The following is a 16,405-nucleotide window of genomic DNA, read 5'->3' as shown; positions in this document are numbered from 1 at the left end:
ATCACAATTAAAAGAACCAAAGACTTAAACTACTTCAGTCTGTGTGCATTGAATTTATTTAATACACGAGTTTCACAATTTGAGTTGAATTACTGAAATAAATGAACTTTTCCACGACATTCTAATTTATTGAGATGCACCTGTATCATGATATCATGTTAGTAACAGGATGAATCATATTTTGGCAGAATCTATGGCTATCATAGTACATTTCGTATACCTCCTTTCCCCAGTCTCAAAACCTGAACCTCACAAAAACTCTTTCAAAACCAGACACTATCTCAATGTAAAAATGTAAAGAAAAAAAATAAGACATTATATTTTGCTTATAGCTTATTGTAGGACCATTGAAGGTTTTCCATAGTTACATACATTTTAAGACATTTACCTCAAAATATCATTATTGTAATACAAAAGTCATTAAAAAAGCTGCATAGGGAAACAAAAACTGAAGTATTATAGTATAAATAGTAGTAATAGTAGTTACAGTAAACTGAATTTAAAATACAGGCAATTTAAGTATGCAGATAGATAAATAGATAGACAAAAGCACATAAAAAATTTAAAATATCTGCCTAAATGAATGCCGATTAATTACTGAACATAAGATAATCAATAAAAATATATATGTACTGTAAATAAATGTAAATCGTAACGGTCCTAATCTAGGCCTCATTTCCTCGAAAGGTTTGATGACATACTGTATACTCAAAAAGTTCCTTACCTTGACACATGTTTTTCTTCACTCAAAAGGCAAACGGTGGTCAGGTTCGCCTCCCTGCGGAGTTTGGTTCCTCTGTGTCTGTGTTTCAGTCGGGACCCTACGCTCAGGTTAATACAAACTTCGGTCTGAGGCTGCTGTTTGGAAACGCCAGGCTGTTCGTCCAGGTGGATGAACGCTACAGAGGAGTATTGTGCGGCCTGTGCGGTACCTACTCCGGGAGTCAGTTTGACGACTTTCTGACACCCGACGGCAACACAGTAGCGAATCCGCACGAGTTCGCCAGCAGCTGGAATACCGACGACGGCGATTGGCCGTAAGAGTTTGGAATCCTCACAAAAATGATATTGATTCCTAAAATATAAATCTGAATTAATAAAGATAGACAAACAAACTGATATTGTGCAATGATACTGACAGATGTTGCACCTCAGTGATTTAAAGGATTATTACTCAACTCAGACACCAAATTGAAATAAACGAAACATAAAAGTCGTGTTGACAGTTCTGTAAGATGAGCAGACTGAAAGTGATGTTGTTACTCTCTACAAATGACATCTACTCTTGCTCTTCTTCTTGGCGTGTTTATGAGAGTTCGCAAGCCGCTTCGTGAACGAGTCATTCTTTTTTCAGTCGGATCTTTTCAATTGCTGATTCTTTTCACAAAAATGGTTCGAATGATTCAGTTCACGAAGCGACTCACTGACTCGCCGATCCAGTGTTATGGGAAATGGGAAAGTAGCAGCAGCCTAACTGAATCAAGGAATGTGAAATACAAAGGGGCAAAAAGCTTTGGCACACTATTAAAATTAAGTACTTTGTTTTGTTTTGTTTTTTAATTTTCTGTGATAAAAAGCAACATTGTAATATCAAATAAAGACATAATATTCAGTTTTTTATACCTTTTTTCCAGTTGCAGTAATGGCTCTCCAGACCCCCCTGAGTGTCTTCCAGACCTGGAGGACGATGCATATACAAAGTGCAGTGAACTGTTTGAAGATGCTTTCAAAGCGTGCCACTGGTTTGTTCCACCACAGATTTATGTCAGCAGCTGTGTTTCTGATTACTGTATTTCCAAGGGTGACAAAGCTCAGCTCTGCACCTCTTTGGAGGACTATGTGTCTGCTTGTGAAATAGCTGAGGTGTTTCTGCCAGACTGGAGGAATCACACCTTGTGTTGTAAGTGATTAGTAAAAAAATGATCATAAATATGCTAACTTCAGATTTGTCTTATTCAAATGTTTGTCCTATTCAAATAATTAATAAATCATTTTCATTGATGGTTTTTTTTCAGTATATTAAATGGAAAAAAAAAATTCTTTTTCCATACAGTTGCCGATCCACTGCCAACAGATGACCCCACACCAACTCCATCTGCAGCAAGTAAGCAGTATTTCTTCTATCTATCTGTCTTTCTTCTTTTTTCTATATTTATTTTAATTCTTTTGTCATTACACAGGTTGCCCATGGAGCTGTAACTTTGACCAGGATGAATGTGACTGGGAACAACTTATCCAAGACAGTTTTGATTGGACCAGATGGTCAGGGTCAACGCCATCAAACTTCACTGGGCCAGCCGGTGACCACACCACAGGAAGTAGGTTTTCTGTGCAAATTGGTTTATACAATCTGAAGTAGACTATGGGATTTTGATGGCAATTGGGGAAAACTCTGTGTTGACTGCCCTATTCACCTCTCTGACTCTCTGACTGTTTTATATAGGTGGCTATTACATGTATATTGAGGGGGATAGTGTGTTTTATGGCGACTCAGCCCGAATAATGAGCCCCGTCTGCCACACTTCTGGCAAGCAGTGTTTGAGCTTCTGGTTTCACATGTATGGCCTGGCAAATGCTATGTTACTCAACCTCTACATAGTTGAGAACAATCATGCCTTAAAAATATGGTCTAGAACTAACAACCAGGGCAACAGATGGTACCAAGGCCAGGTTGAAATCAAACCACAACAGCCATTCCAGGTATGTTACTCTGTGTGCACATCCCAAGTAGAGTGCGTTGATGTCAATGAATTCAGAGGACAAAAGATGATGTGCTCTAGGCAGATATGTTAAATATGATAAGTGATTGTTTGTTGTTTCAGATCATCATTGAAGGCATCAGGGGCTCAAATCCTCTCTCAGATGTATCCATAGATGATGTGTCCATAATGCATGGTGCATGTGACCGTAAGTGTTGTAGATATTAATCTATTACAGACAGATCTTTAAAAACAGTTTGAAGCTTTTTTGTGGCATGATCAATGGCTTCTTAATGGGGTTTCTTAAAAAATACTACACTACTTCAGACTCTACTTCAGAAATGCTGTTGTTAACTGGATATTTATTTATAAAAAAATGTACATTTTGTATATTTCAATTATAATATTAAAGCAAGCTCCAATTAATTTTATCTCAAAACATTGGCAGATTTGTCTGCAGAAGATTTGGACTTGACCACTCTGGTACCCCATCCATCTACTCCAAACTTAAAGGACCCCCATCCAAGTAAGACGTCTAATAATAATATTAATGTTAATGTGATGTAAGATAAGATATTAACACATTATTCATAGGTAATTGTTCTTGTAAGTGTACAGAGGACATGAGTTTGATTCTTATGGAATGCATGAACTGATCAAATGTACAATATACCTTCAAAGCAATTAAAACATAAAGGTGTCTTGTGAATATAAATGTAAAGTGGATGGATTGTGAAAAGTGGGAGTTACACACAAAACGAGAGAAAATTAAAAGTAACATGGATTTGTGAGATATCAGACATCACTTTATAGTTTTGATGTTTAAAAACACGGTCACATGCATCATCTTGATGGATCAGAGTATGGTTAACTGCTTGGCATGATGATTATATGGTTACCTTGTTTTGTCAGATTGCAGGATGAACTGCGATTTTGAAAGTGACATCTGCAGTTGGACTCAAATGGTGACTGATGTTTTTGATTGGACAAGACACAAAGGCTCCACCCCCACATCAATGACTGGTCCCTCCTCTGACCACACAACAGGAAGTAGGTTCATTTCACATATTATTTCACATATTGGTCAAGTTTTTGACCGTTTTCCTAATCAAATGTCTCCTTTTCCTGGTCCAGGTGGGTTTTATATGTACATTGAGGGTGACAGTGCTGTCCATGGCGATACGGCCCGTCTACTCAGTGCAGAATGTGCTGACCCTCAACCTCAATGTCTTCAGTTCTGGTATCACATTTATGGCTCCAGCTGGACCATGGGACTGAGCGTCTTCCTGCGGCAATATGGCAATGTGGCAAAAGAGGTGTGGAGAATGAGAGAAGACCAAGGAAACATGTGGCATCTTGCACGGGTGGACCTGAGACCAGATGTTAAGTTCCAGGTCAGTAAAAGTTTGAAAACTTATGTATCAAATCTTCTTTGAATGCTCCATGGTAAAGTAAACATAAAATCCTTTTTATCCGTTTAATATGAGGTGCAGGCTTTAACTTTTTCTGTGTACTATTAATTTAATTATATTTTGCCAAAAATGTTTAATCAGTTTTATTTAAAAATAAAACAAATCTCTGTTATTGTTCTATCAGGTGATCTTTGAGGGGCGTAGAGGAAGCTCAGCCCGGTCAGATGTTGCCATTGATGACGTCTCACTGCACAGAGGAGCCTGTATCGGTATGTTTCTACTCTTCCCTTAGTAAAAACATTCAGCTTTAAAAATGGCCAACTTACTCAGCAGAATGACTTCTTAGTTTTGCATAAGGGTTCTTAACTTAATGTGTTAACAGTTGTAAATATCTTTCAGATTTACCAATCCAGGTGGCTCCACCTTCAGTCCCATTGCCACCAGCTGCACCAATCCAACGTAGAGAAATTCCAAACGCTTCAGCTTGTAAGTTCACTATCCACCACCGCAGTGTGATTACATTCTGTTATGACTGATGATGCCATAAAATAACACTCTCACAACTAATTATCTGCATCTTCCTTTGTTTTCAGAATAAGAATATTGAAACTGTTAATGTAATTTGCTTCTTTCCTCCAGCTTGTGGCATCAACTGTGATTTTGAAAGAGACATTTGCACTTGGACTCAGTTGGCGACTGATGTTTTTGATTGGACAAGACACAGAGGCTCCACCCCCACATCAATGACTGGTCCCTCCTCTGACCACACAACAGGAAGTAGGTCTTCATTTACAGATCTAAGTCATTCTATCATTATCTATTAAGTGTAAAATCATAATTATTTTACATGAATAAATTAATAGGTGAGTTGACAATTTATTTTGCAGGTGGGTTTTATATGTACATTGAGGGTGACAGTGCTCTCCATGGCGACACGGCCCGTCTCCTCAGTGCAGAATGTGCTGATCCTCAACCTCAGTGTCTTCAGTTCTGGTACCACATGTATGGCTCCAGCTGGACCATGGTACTGAGCGTCTACAAGCTGCAATATGGCAATGTGGCCAAAGAGGTGTGGAGAATGAAAGAAGACCAAGGAAACATGTGGCATCTTGCACGGGTGGACCTGAGACCAGATGTCAAGTTCCAGGTCAGTGAATATTCTTGGAATGCTTTATATGTTAAATTAAATGCAATAAACTATGACTAGATATATTTGAGCAGTGGTATTTAGGAGGCATAGAAAAATCTGTTATTGATCTATCAGGTGATCTTTGAGGGGCGTAGAGGAAGCTCAGCCCGGTCAGATGTTGCCATTGATGACATCTTACTGCACAGAGGAGCCTGTAGCGGTATGTTTCTACTCTGCGCTTAGTAAAAACATTCAGCTTTAAAATCAACTCTACTTACTCAGCAAAATGACTACTATGTTTTGTAAAAAGTTTATTTAACTTTATGTATTAACAGTCGTAAATATCTTTCAGATTTACCAAACAAGGTGGCTCCACCTTCAGTCCCATTGCCAAAACCTGTACCCATCCAACGTAGAGAAATTCCAAATGCTTCAGATTGTAAGTCACTATCCACCACCGCAGTGTGATTACATTGTTATGATTCATGATGTCATAACACTCCCACAGTTAATTATCTGCGCCTTCTATTGTTTTCAAGAAGACACTAATGAAGCCGTTACTGAAATGTACTTCTTTCCTCCAGCTTGTAGCATCAACTGTGATTTTGAAAGAGACATTTGTGCTTGGACTCAGTTGGCGACCGATGTTTTTGATTGGACAAGACACAGAGGCTCCACCCCCACATCAATGACTGGTCCCTCCTCTGACCACACAACAGGAAGTAGGTCTTGATTTCTAGGTCTTGAAGTCATTAGATAATTTTAAGATCAAAATCGTAACAGTTATTTAACAAATTATATATGTGTGTTGCACAACTTCTTTTCCAGGGGGGTTTTATATGTACATTGAGGGTGACAGTGCTGTCCATGGCGACACGGCCCGTCTCCTCAGTGAAGAATGTGCTGACCCTCAACCTCAGTGTCTTCAGTTCTGGTACCACATGTATGGCTCCAGCTGGACCATGGGACTGAGCATCTACCTGCTGCAATATGGCAATGTGGCCAAAGAGGTGTGGAGAATGAGAGAAGACCAAGGAAACATGTGGCATCTTGCACGGGTGGACCTGAGACCAGATGTCAAGTTCCAGGTCAGTAAAAGTAAAACTTATTGGTTCTTTGAATTGTACATGTTACATACTAAGCATACTAAAACATTAAAAAAACTTTTTAAAAAAATTAATGTTACTGGTATATCAGGTGATCTTTGAGGGGCGTAGAGGAAGCTCAGCCCGGTCAGATGTTGCCATTGATGACGTCTCACTGCACAGAGGATCCTGTAGTGGTATGTTTCTACTCTGTGACGGCCCTTAGTAAAAACAAAATGCTTTAAAATCAACCCTGTTGAAAAAAACAGCATATGCTGGTTAGGTATGTTTTGACGCTGGGATGCTGGTTTAAGCTGGTCCTTTGTTTAAACCAGCAAAGGACCAGCATAAACCAGCAAAGGACCAGCATAAACCAGCAAAAGGACCAGCATAAACCAGCAAAGGACCAGCTTAAACCAGCAAAGGACCAGTTTAAACCAGCAAAGGACCAGCATAAACCAGCAAAGGACCAGCATAAACCAGCAAAGAACCAGCATAAACCAGCAAAGGACCAGCTTAAACCAGCATCCCAGCGTCAATACATACCTAACCAGCATATGCTGTTTTTTTCAGCAGGGAGCTTAAACTAGCTCAAACCAGCTACCATGCTTCAAAACATACCTAACCAGCATATGCTGTTTTTTTTTCAATAGGAAAGTCAACTAATTCAGCAAAACAACTGGTACATTTTGCAAAGGTTTTTAAACCAGCAAAGGACCAGTTTAAACCAGCAAAGGACCAGCATAAACCAGCAAAGGACCAGCTTAAACCAGCATCCCAGCGTCAATACATACCTAACCAGCATATTCTGTTTTTTTCAGCAGGGAGCTTAAACTAGCTCAAACCAGCTACCATGCTTCAAAACATACCTAACCAGCATATGCTGTTTTTTTTTCAATAGGAAAGTCAACTAATTCAGCAAAACAACTGGTACATTTTGCAAAGGTTTACTTTATGTATTAACAGTCTTAAATATCTTTTTAGATTTACCAAACAAAGTGGCACCACCTTCAGTCCTATTGCCAAAACCTGTACCCATCCAACGTAGAGAAATTCCAAATGTTTCAGATTGTAAGTTCACTATCCACCACCGCAGTGTGATTACATTTTTATGATTCATGATGTCATAACACTCCCACAGTTAATTATCTGCGCCTTCCATTGTTTTCAGGAAGACACTAATGAAACCGTTACTGAAATGTACTTCTTTCCTCCAGCTTGTAGCATCAACTGTGATTTTGAAAGAGACATTTGTGCTTGGACTCAGTTGGCGACCGATGTTTTTGATTGGACAAGACACAGAGGCTCCACCCCCACATCAATGACTGGTCCCTCCTCTGACCACACAACAGGAAGTAGGTCTTGATTTCTAGGTCTTGAAGTCATTAGATAATTTTAAGATCAAAATCGTAACAGTTATTTAACAAATTATATAAATGTGTTGCACAACTTCTTTTCCAGGTGGGTTTTATATGTACATTGAGGGTGACAGTGCTGTCCATGGCGACACGGCCCGTCTCCTCAGCGAAGAATGTGCTGACCCTCAACCTCAGTGTCTTCAGTTCTGGTACCACATGTATGGCTCCAGCTGGACCATGGGACTGAGCGTCTACCTGCTGCAATATGGCAATGTGGCCAAAGAGGTGTGGAGAATGAGAGAAGACCAAGGAAACATGTGGCATCGTGCACGGGTGGACCTGAGACCAGATGTTAAGTTCCAGGTCAGTGAATCTTCTTGGAATGCTTTATATGTTAAATTAAATGCAATACACTATAACTACAAATATTTGAGCAGTGACATTTAGGAGACATAGAAAAATCTGTTATTGATCTATCAGGTGATCTTTGAGGGGCGTAGAGGAAGCTCAGACCGGTCAGATGTTGCCATTGATGACGTCTCACTGCACAGAGGAGCCTGTAGCGGTATGTTTCTGCTCTACACTTAGTAAAAACTTTCAGCTTTAAAATCAACTCAACTTACTCAGCAAAATGACTACTATGTTTTGCAAAAAGTTTATTTAACTTAATGTTTAAACAGTTGTAAATATTTTTCAGATTTACCAAACCAGGTAGCTCCATCTTCAGTTCCATTGCCACCAGCTGCAACAATGCCACAACCTGCACCCATCCAAACTGCAGAAATACCAAATACTTCAGCTTGTAAGCTTACTATCGAACAACACAGTGTGATCACACTCTGTTATGATTGATGATGCCATAAAATAACACCCACAATTAAATCTCTGCATCTTCCTTTGTTTTCAGAAAGACACAAAACAGCTCTGTCAAGTACCTGCATATGTAATTCAATTGTAAATTAAAGAAATTTGCTTCTTTCTTCCAGCTTGTGGCATCAACTGTGATTTTGAAAGAGACATTTGTACTTGGACTCAGTTGGCGACAGATGTTTTTGATTGGACAAGAAACAGAGGCTCCACCCCCACATCAATGACTGGTCCCTCCTCTGACCACACAACAGGAAGTAGGTCTTATTTTCTAGATCTTCAGCATAAAAATTATAGAAAATTTTGTAACCACCAAATTAATAGTAGTGTTGCACAAATTCTATGACAATTTCTCTACTCAAGGATTTTCTTTTCTTTGTTTCCTTTCCCAGGTGGGTTTTACATGTACGTTGAAGGTGACAGTGCTGTCCATGGTGACACGGCCCGTCTCCTCAGTGCAGAATGTGCTGATCCTCAACCTCAGTGTCTTCAGTTCTGGTACCACATGTATGGCTCCAGCTGGACCATGGGACTGAGCATCTACCTGCTGCAATATGGCAATGTGGCCAAAGAGGTGTGGAGAATGAGAGAAGACCAAGGAAACATGTGGCATCTTGCACGGGTGGACCTGAGACCAGATGTCAAGTTCCAGGTCAGTAAAAGTAAAACTTATTGGTTCTTTGAATTGTAAATGTTACATAATAAGCATACTAAAACATAAAAAAAACTTTAAAAAAAATGTATGTTACTGGTATATCAGGTGATCTTTGAGGGGCGTAGAGGAAGCTCAGCCCGGTCAGATGTTGCCATTGATGACGTCTCACTGCACAGAGGAGCCTGTAGCGGTATGTTTCTACTCTGTGACGGCCCTTAGTAAAAGCAAAATGCTTTAAAATCAACCTTGTTGAAAAAAACAGCATATGCTGGTTAGTTATGTTTTGAGGCATGACAGCTGGTCCTGAGCAGGAGCTAGTTGCTTAGGACCAGCACATGACCAGATTAAACCAGCTCATAACCAGTTTAGGACCAGCTTAAACCAGCTCAAACCAGCTACCATGCTTCAAAACATACCTAACCAGCATATGCCGGGGGTTTTTTTCAATAGGAAAGTCAACTAATTCAGCAAAACAACTGGTACATTTTGCAGAGGTTTACTTTATGTATTGACAGTCTTAAATATCTTTTTAGATTTACCAAACAAAGTGGCACCACCTTCAGTCCTATTGCCAAAACCTGTACCCATCCAACGTAGAGAAATTCCAAATGTTTCAGATTGTAAGTTCACTATCCACCACCGCAGTGTGATTACATTGTTATGATTCATGATGTCATAACACTCCCACAGTTAATTATCTGCGCCTTCCATTGTTTTCAGGAAGACACTAATGAAACCGTTACTGAAATGTACTTCTTTCCTCCAGCTTGTAGCATCAACTGTGATTTTGAAAGAGACATTTGTGCTTGGACTCAGTTGGCGACCGATGTTTTTGATTGGACAAGACACAGAGGCTCCACCCCCACATCAATGACTGGTCCCTCCTCTGACCACACAACAGGAAGTAGGTCTTGATTTCTAGGTCTTGAAGTCATTAGATAATTTTAAGATCAAAATCGTAACAGTTATTTAACAAATTATATAAATGTGTTGCACAACTTCTTTTCCAGGTGGGTTTTATATGTACATTGAGGGTGACAGTGCTGTCCATGGTGACACGGCCCGTCTCCTCAGTGAAGAATGTGCTGATCCTCAACCTCAGTGTCTTCAGTTCTGGTACCACATGTATGGCTCCAGCTGGACCATGGGACTGAGCGTCTACCTGCTGCAATATGGCAATGTGGCCAAAGAGGTGTGGAGAATGAGAGAAGACCAAGGAAACATGTGGCATCTTGCACGGGTGGACCTGAGACCAGATGTCAAGTTCCAGGTCAGTGAATCTTCTTGGAATGCTTTATATGTTAAATTAAATGCAATACACTATAACTACAAATATTTGAGCAGTGACATTTAGGAGACATAGAAAAATCTGTTATTGATCTATCAGGTGATCTTTGAGGGGCGTAGAGGAAGCTCAGCCCGGTCAGATGTTGCCATTGATGACGTCTCACTGCACAGAGGAGCCTGTAGCGGTATGTTTCTACTCTGTGTCGGCCCTTAGTCAAATCATTCAGATTTAAAAACAAGTTAACTTGTTTTTAAAGGTTTATTTACTTTATGTATTAACAGTTGTAAATATGTTTCAGATTTACCAAACCAGGTGGCTCCACCTTCAATCCCATTGACAAAACCTGTACCCATCCAACGTAGAGAAATTCCAAACACTTCAGCTTGTACGTTCACTATCCAGCACCGCAGTGTGATTACATATTGTTGTGAATGCTGTTGCTATAAAATAACACTCCCTCAATTATTTGTTGCATCTTCCATTGTTTTCAGAATAGAAATATTGAAACTGTTAATGTAATTTGCATCTTTCTTCCAGCTTCTGTCATCAACTGTGATTTTGAAAGAGACATCTGTGCTTGGACTCAGTTGGTGACTGATGTTTTTGATTGGACAAGACACAGAGGCTCCACCCCCACATCAATGACTGGTCCCTCCTCGGACCACACAACAGGAAGTAGGTCTTATTTTCTAAATCTTCAGGTCACTCTACCATTTTAACTTCAAAATCATAATATGAATTATTTTGCATCATTAAATTAATAATTGTTTTGCACAACTTCTTTTCCAGGTGGGTTTTATATGTATATTGAGGGTGACAGTGCTGTCCATGGCGACACGGCCCGTCTCCTCAGTGCAGAATGTGCTGACCCTCAACCTCATTGTCTTCAGTTCTGGTACCACATGTATGGCTCCAGCTGGACCATGGGACTGAGCGTCTACCTGCTGCAATATGGCAATGTGGCCAAAGAGGTGTGGAGAATGAGAGAAGACCAAGGAAACATGTGGCATCTTGCACGGGTGGACCTAAGACCAGATGTTAAGTTCCAGGTCAGTAAAAGCTTGAGAACTGCTGCTTCTGATCTTCTGTGAATGCTCCAAGTTAAGTTAACATTCCTAAACTTTTTTTCAGTTTAATATGAGCTGTAGCCTTGAACTTGTATATGCTGTATCTTAATTATTTTGGCAAAAAAGTGGCATTTAGTAAAGAAAAACCTCTGTAATTGGTCTATCAGGTGATTTTTGAGGGGCGTAGAGGAAGCTCAGCCCGGTCAGATGTTGCCATTGATGACATCTCACTGCACAGAGGAGCCTGTAGCGGTATGTTTCGCCTGGGTCTGGAGGCTCTTAGTATAAACAGCCTAACGTGTTAAGTGTTGTTAATCGATTTAATTGACATATTATCTGAATCCAATTCCTAAGGATGCCAGTGAAACCTCTCTCTCTGTCTCTGCAGAGATCATGATCTCAGACATGCATGGAAATTCTGACAGCATAAGCAAAAATAACATGATAAAGCCAATCGAGGAGGTGGCAAAGAAAGAGAGCTGGAAAGCAACAGATGACAAAATCACAACAAGACGGAGGTAGCCTTTTTTATATATACTGTATATATAAATTATTTACCATTAATTCAATATGATTATGAATTGATTAACAGACATGTATATATGTGAGAGAGTCATTATTAAATACTTTTTTGTAGTGCATGTTACATAGTTATACATTTATGTAAGACATTTGCTGTATTGCATGTTTTGTTTTAATATCTGTCCTCCTTTCTGCTCATATATAATATATGAGGAAAATTATGCATCTTTTTAAGAACCACTGTTGTTAGCTGTTTGTTTTTTGTTTTTTTGTAACAAACATTACTGACATCAGTTAATTTGCCTATGATCTTTGGTATGCAGGCGGTCCCTGCTGTTTAGGGAACGTTCTTGGGCTTGAGATGAAACGCTGCGAGGCAACCCATTAGCTGAAAGCACCTGTCATTTGTCAATATGAACCCACTCAACATCATAGCTCATGAACTACTCAGACCAGTTTTAGCAAGATAATTTGCTGTGTAAGTGTTGTTTACCTAGGAAGTATCTCTTATCACCTCTAATGTAGTCATTTCATATTATGATTTACACATAACACCATTGAAAGATATGGCGTTTTCCTCTAATATCACAGTGGTTTTTCTTCCTCAAGTTCACATGTCTCTTAGCAGAGTAAGCACATTATATTAACTATGAGAATGTCCATACATCCACAGAACATGAATACTTATTTTAATTTTCAACAGTTAATCTATTGTTTTATCATTTATAAAACTAGCTAACGTCTTTTTGCTGAATGTATTGTGCATGGATGTTATCTGTGAGTCAGTGTTTTTGTCTTTCATTTAATAAACATTAATTTCATTCAGTAAACCTTCTGAAGGTCCTGTTATTTTTCAACTTTGAATCTTTGTATGATTCTGCACATTATTTAGATGTTGCACAATTGTTTTCCAGCATTCCTGTCATACTTTCAGATTTTAAGTGTAATGAGAAGTGACTTTTATACAGCAAAACCTGCTTAGCAAGATGCAGATGCAAAACAGTATGTAGCCTCAAGAAATTTCAGCAGCTCTATTTAAACATGTAGTGAAGTGGCAGTAAAGTGAGTTGAGTTGGACACACTTACCTGAACAGGATGAAGGTTTTAGTTGTCCATTTATGGCTTCTCTTACTGCTTCTGTACCAAAGAAAGAAGAACCTGGCATCAGGTAAGTCAGACACTCTCCAGGTCATCTGCATGTGTACACGTGTTCTGTGAGAATCTACAGGTAACAATAAACTCACATAAGAGCCACAAAGTAAAACCTTTTTTTGAAGGCAAGAAACTCAATTTTGTTTCTATGACACATCTTTTTTTATACTAGCAGAAAGAACATTTCCAAACCATACATTTAAGTGTTTCCTTTATTATACTGCATCTATTTGAATCTATTTGTGTCTGTAGATTTTTATCTAAAGTAGTAGTATTTCATGTGATTTATGATACCAACTTTCACAATTCTTGATTCCAATTTCGATACCAAAGCAAAAACTGCTAGCCTAGCTATAAATTTCAAACACTATTAAATAGAAAACCCTTAAAATGAGAACAACTAAACAAATTACAACTGATAACAACATAATAGAACAAAGATACAAATTAATCAAACTGGTTAACATTTTTCAGGTATGTATAACAGTAGAAAACAGTACAAAAATGTAATAATCAAATGTAAAGCAACATAATCTTTACTGTATAAATTAAATATTAATCCTTATTCAGCAGCACTTACATACACCAAATTCTCCCGTTTTATTCCTATCTATATTCTGTGTTCTGACTACAATCAGACATGCAATCGGAGTAAGACTAAATACTCTCAACACATTAACACAACACATTAATACAATAAATAATAATTGTCAACATTTTTTATTTTGCATTCAAATTCGAGATAAAGTAATGTAGGTTAACAATAAAAAAAATAATAAAAGAATTGTTTAAAAACAGCCTGGGGCCAAATCTCTTCAATGTCATAGAACAGGGTTCCGCAAATCTTCCCTTACCAAAAAGTAGTATACTTCAAGTTTATTTTATTAAGTATACTTAAGTAAAGTTCAAGTGTATTTTTAAGTATACTTTATGTAGCAAGTATACAAATATCAGTGTACTAGTAGTATACTTGTAAGTGTACTATTTCAATACTCCTTGGGACTAAATTGGCCCACTTTCTAGTATATAAAAGTATACTTTTAAGTATACTTTAAGTATAACAGTAGTAAACTTTAAGTAAACAACTAGCTTACAACAATATTTTTAGCTTGTACTGCAACTATACTAAAAGTGAACTTATACGAATACTGATTTTCTAATTAAATACTTGTAGTAGCATTTTTAGTACACTTTGAAGTATAGTCTTAGTAAACTACTAATTTAGTAGTATTATACTGCAAGTATACTGGTAAGTTTTCTTTAAGTGAACTTTACATCATACTTTAAGTATACTACTATGTCCCTGTTTAGGTATTAATTTGTATATATTTTGTTATATAAATATCTGAACATACAAAACACCAAAAGAATGAACGGAGTATCTGCTTGTAAACAAAAACATTTTGTCGCATCACTTGAATGTGGGTAAGTTTCATAAATAATAATAAAAAAAGAAATAACATTTTGAACAAAAAGCTGAAAAAAAGACTATGAATTGGATTCAGAACGATAATCAAAACGTAGATAGAGTCGATCAACACCCCAAAGCTTGACAGTCATTATTACCTCTTCATGGGTTGACATTACATCAACTTTACACAGTTTTGATGCTGTTTTATGTCTGATGATCGTGTTAGATTACATGTGGAAGCATCTGTTGTTTCGGTTTCTTCTTTACATGTGTTTTTGGAAATTCTGTACAGAAAATGTGTACTAGCACACCCTACAGTATAACAATGAAAACACGGATTCTAGGAACACAAGTATAGCTCAAATATATTTAGACGTTTTCTAAGTCAAGTATACTTAAATGTAATTTTAAGTATATTTCTGAGAAGTACATAAAACCCATTTCTGAGAAGTACATAAAAAGTAGACTAAACATATACTTTCCTATTTTTTTAGTTTAAAAAAAGTATACTAATAGCACACTTGAATAAACTTATTTTTCGTAAGGGTTGCCCTGGAAGGCAAATGCACTGCAGAGTTTAGCTCCAACCTTGATCAAACTCGCCAGTACATCATAAGAAGTGACAAAATGTACAAAGGTACTGGTGTATAGTTTTTTTGTGGTAGGTTGTTGTGCCTTACAAAGAAATTTTACAAAATGTATAATGATATCCAAACTAAATCCTTCTTGAATCAGTTTGGTCTTTTTCAATGATTAAACAAACAGCATCAGACTCAGTGACTAATGGATTTTTCCCCCCACACCATTCCATATTTCCAGCTTCACCACCAAACTCAACATCTATACCATCAATACTTTCACAAACAGCATCAACAGCCTCATCACTTCAGCCACATCCAACATTCCAACAGTTTTCAGTGCCAACCTCACCATCATCACCACAGTCATCATCCTCACCAACCATTAAACCATCATCATCATCCTCATCTTCTACACCATCAACAAAATACTCTTCATCTTTACCAGTGTCAGCAGAATCAACATTATCATCCACACCATTGTCATATTCAATGCCACAATCTTCAGCAATAAGCTCAACACAAACTTCATCAACCTCACAATCTTTAACTATACCACCATCTACATCATCATCACCAACCACAACGATCTCATTAACAACCTTATCATCAACCCCAGCAGCACAGCCCTCACTATCAGCTGCCTCTACAACATCTTCTTCATCCTTACCATCATCAGGTAACTTGCAGCCTTCATCACCATCATCTTCATCACCACCAACATTAATATCATTATCAACTTTATCAACATCTTCACCTGTCCCACTATTGTCATCATCACCACCATCTTCAATACCATCAAAAACACAATTGTCATCATCTTCACCATACTCAACACAATCTTCATCAGTGCCACTATCATCATCATCGTCATCATCAACAACAACAACACTATCATCTATAACATCTTCATCACTAACATTACCATCATCTTTATCATCATCAACACCATCTTTATCTTTCCCACTATTGTCATCATCATCAACCCCATCAGCACAGCCCTCACTATCAGCAACCTCTGCATCATCTTCATTCTTACCATCATCAACAAACTCACAGCCTTTATCATCATCCACACCATCTTCATCACCAACATTAACATCTTCAAAAATATCATCTACACCATCTTCATCGTCTTTGCCATCCTCATTACCATCATCATCATCAGTCCCACTACTGACA

General features: G+C 38.1%; 2 protein-coding genes across 8 annotated transcripts in view; one reads left to right on the top strand and one right to left on the bottom strand.

Annotated features, from left to right (window-relative positions):
• Nucleotides 1-12,853, top strand: part of LOC107572082 (MAM and LDL-receptor class A domain-containing protein 1) — a 17,112-nt gene extending 4,259 nt beyond the window's left edge. The window contains exons 4-39 of one of the 7 annotated variants that reach the window (XM_016258485.1): nucleotides 754-1,037; nucleotides 1,635-1,900; nucleotides 2,054-2,104; nucleotides 2,181-2,318; nucleotides 2,444-2,700; nucleotides 2,823-2,907; nucleotides 3,148-3,225; nucleotides 3,612-3,749; nucleotides 3,834-4,093; nucleotides 4,296-4,380; nucleotides 4,511-4,597; nucleotides 4,751-4,888; nucleotides 4,999-5,258; nucleotides 5,376-5,460; nucleotides 5,593-5,679; nucleotides 5,825-5,962; nucleotides 6,069-6,328; nucleotides 6,438-6,522; nucleotides 7,310-7,396; nucleotides 7,543-7,680; nucleotides 7,787-8,046; nucleotides 8,164-8,248; nucleotides 8,381-8,485; nucleotides 8,670-8,807; nucleotides 8,943-9,202; nucleotides 9,311-9,395; nucleotides 9,739-9,825; nucleotides 9,972-10,109; nucleotides 10,216-10,475; nucleotides 10,593-10,677; nucleotides 10,792-10,878; nucleotides 11,031-11,168; nucleotides 11,283-11,542; nucleotides 11,728-11,812; nucleotides 11,949-12,078; nucleotides 12,406-12,853. In XM_016258485.1, coding sequence (XP_016113971.1) covers nucleotides 754-1,037; nucleotides 1,635-1,900; nucleotides 2,054-2,104; nucleotides 2,181-2,318; nucleotides 2,444-2,700; nucleotides 2,823-2,907; nucleotides 3,148-3,225; nucleotides 3,612-3,749; nucleotides 3,834-4,093; nucleotides 4,296-4,380; nucleotides 4,511-4,597; nucleotides 4,751-4,888; nucleotides 4,999-5,258; nucleotides 5,376-5,460; nucleotides 5,593-5,679; nucleotides 5,825-5,962; nucleotides 6,069-6,328; nucleotides 6,438-6,522; nucleotides 7,310-7,396; nucleotides 7,543-7,680; nucleotides 7,787-8,046; nucleotides 8,164-8,248; nucleotides 8,381-8,485; nucleotides 8,670-8,807; nucleotides 8,943-9,202; nucleotides 9,311-9,395; nucleotides 9,739-9,825; nucleotides 9,972-10,109; nucleotides 10,216-10,475; nucleotides 10,593-10,677; nucleotides 10,792-10,878; nucleotides 11,031-11,168; nucleotides 11,283-11,542; nucleotides 11,728-11,812; nucleotides 11,949-12,078; nucleotides 12,406-12,442 — 5,247 coding nt within the window. In that variant the 3' untranslated portion in view covers nucleotides 12,443-12,853. The remainder of the gene's footprint in view (nucleotides 1-753; nucleotides 1,038-1,634; nucleotides 1,901-2,053; nucleotides 2,105-2,180; nucleotides 2,319-2,443; nucleotides 2,701-2,822; nucleotides 2,908-3,147; nucleotides 3,226-3,611; nucleotides 3,750-3,833; nucleotides 4,094-4,295; nucleotides 4,381-4,510; nucleotides 4,598-4,750; nucleotides 4,889-4,998; nucleotides 5,259-5,375; nucleotides 5,461-5,592; nucleotides 5,680-5,824; nucleotides 5,963-6,068; nucleotides 6,329-6,437; nucleotides 6,523-7,309; nucleotides 7,397-7,542; nucleotides 7,681-7,786; nucleotides 8,047-8,163; nucleotides 8,249-8,380; nucleotides 8,486-8,669; nucleotides 8,808-8,942; nucleotides 9,203-9,310; nucleotides 9,396-9,738; nucleotides 9,826-9,971; nucleotides 10,110-10,215; nucleotides 10,476-10,592; nucleotides 10,678-10,791; nucleotides 10,879-11,030; nucleotides 11,169-11,282; nucleotides 11,543-11,727; nucleotides 11,813-11,948; nucleotides 12,079-12,405) is intronic. The other 6 variants (XM_016258486.1, XM_016258487.1, XM_016258490.1 and 3 more) reach the window with 6 other exon arrangements.
• Nucleotides 12,693-16,405, bottom strand: part of LOC107572079 (uncharacterized protein DDB_G0290685) — a 9,514-nt gene continuing 5,801 nt past the window's right edge. The window contains exons 6-8 of the mRNA XM_016258483.1: nucleotides 15,576-16,368; nucleotides 13,169-13,304; nucleotides 12,693-12,702 (exon numbers count right to left, since the gene is read on the bottom strand). Coding sequence (XP_016113969.1) covers nucleotides 12,693-12,702; nucleotides 13,169-13,304; nucleotides 15,576-16,368 — 939 coding nt within the window. The remainder of the gene's footprint in view (nucleotides 12,703-13,168; nucleotides 13,305-15,575; nucleotides 16,369-16,405) is intronic.

The sequence above is a fragment of the Sinocyclocheilus grahami genome, unplaced genomic scaffold (assembly GCF_001515645.1).
Source record: "Sinocyclocheilus grahami isolate Dianchi unplaced genomic scaffold, SAMN03320097.WGS_v1.1 scaffold1693.1, whole genome shotgun sequence".
In the NCBI taxonomy this organism is placed as follows: Eukaryota; Metazoa; Chordata; class Actinopteri; order Cypriniformes; family Cyprinidae; genus Sinocyclocheilus; species Sinocyclocheilus grahami.
The sequence above is the reverse complement of the archived record's forward strand: the minus strand, read 5'-3'. Positions and strand labels throughout refer to the sequence as shown.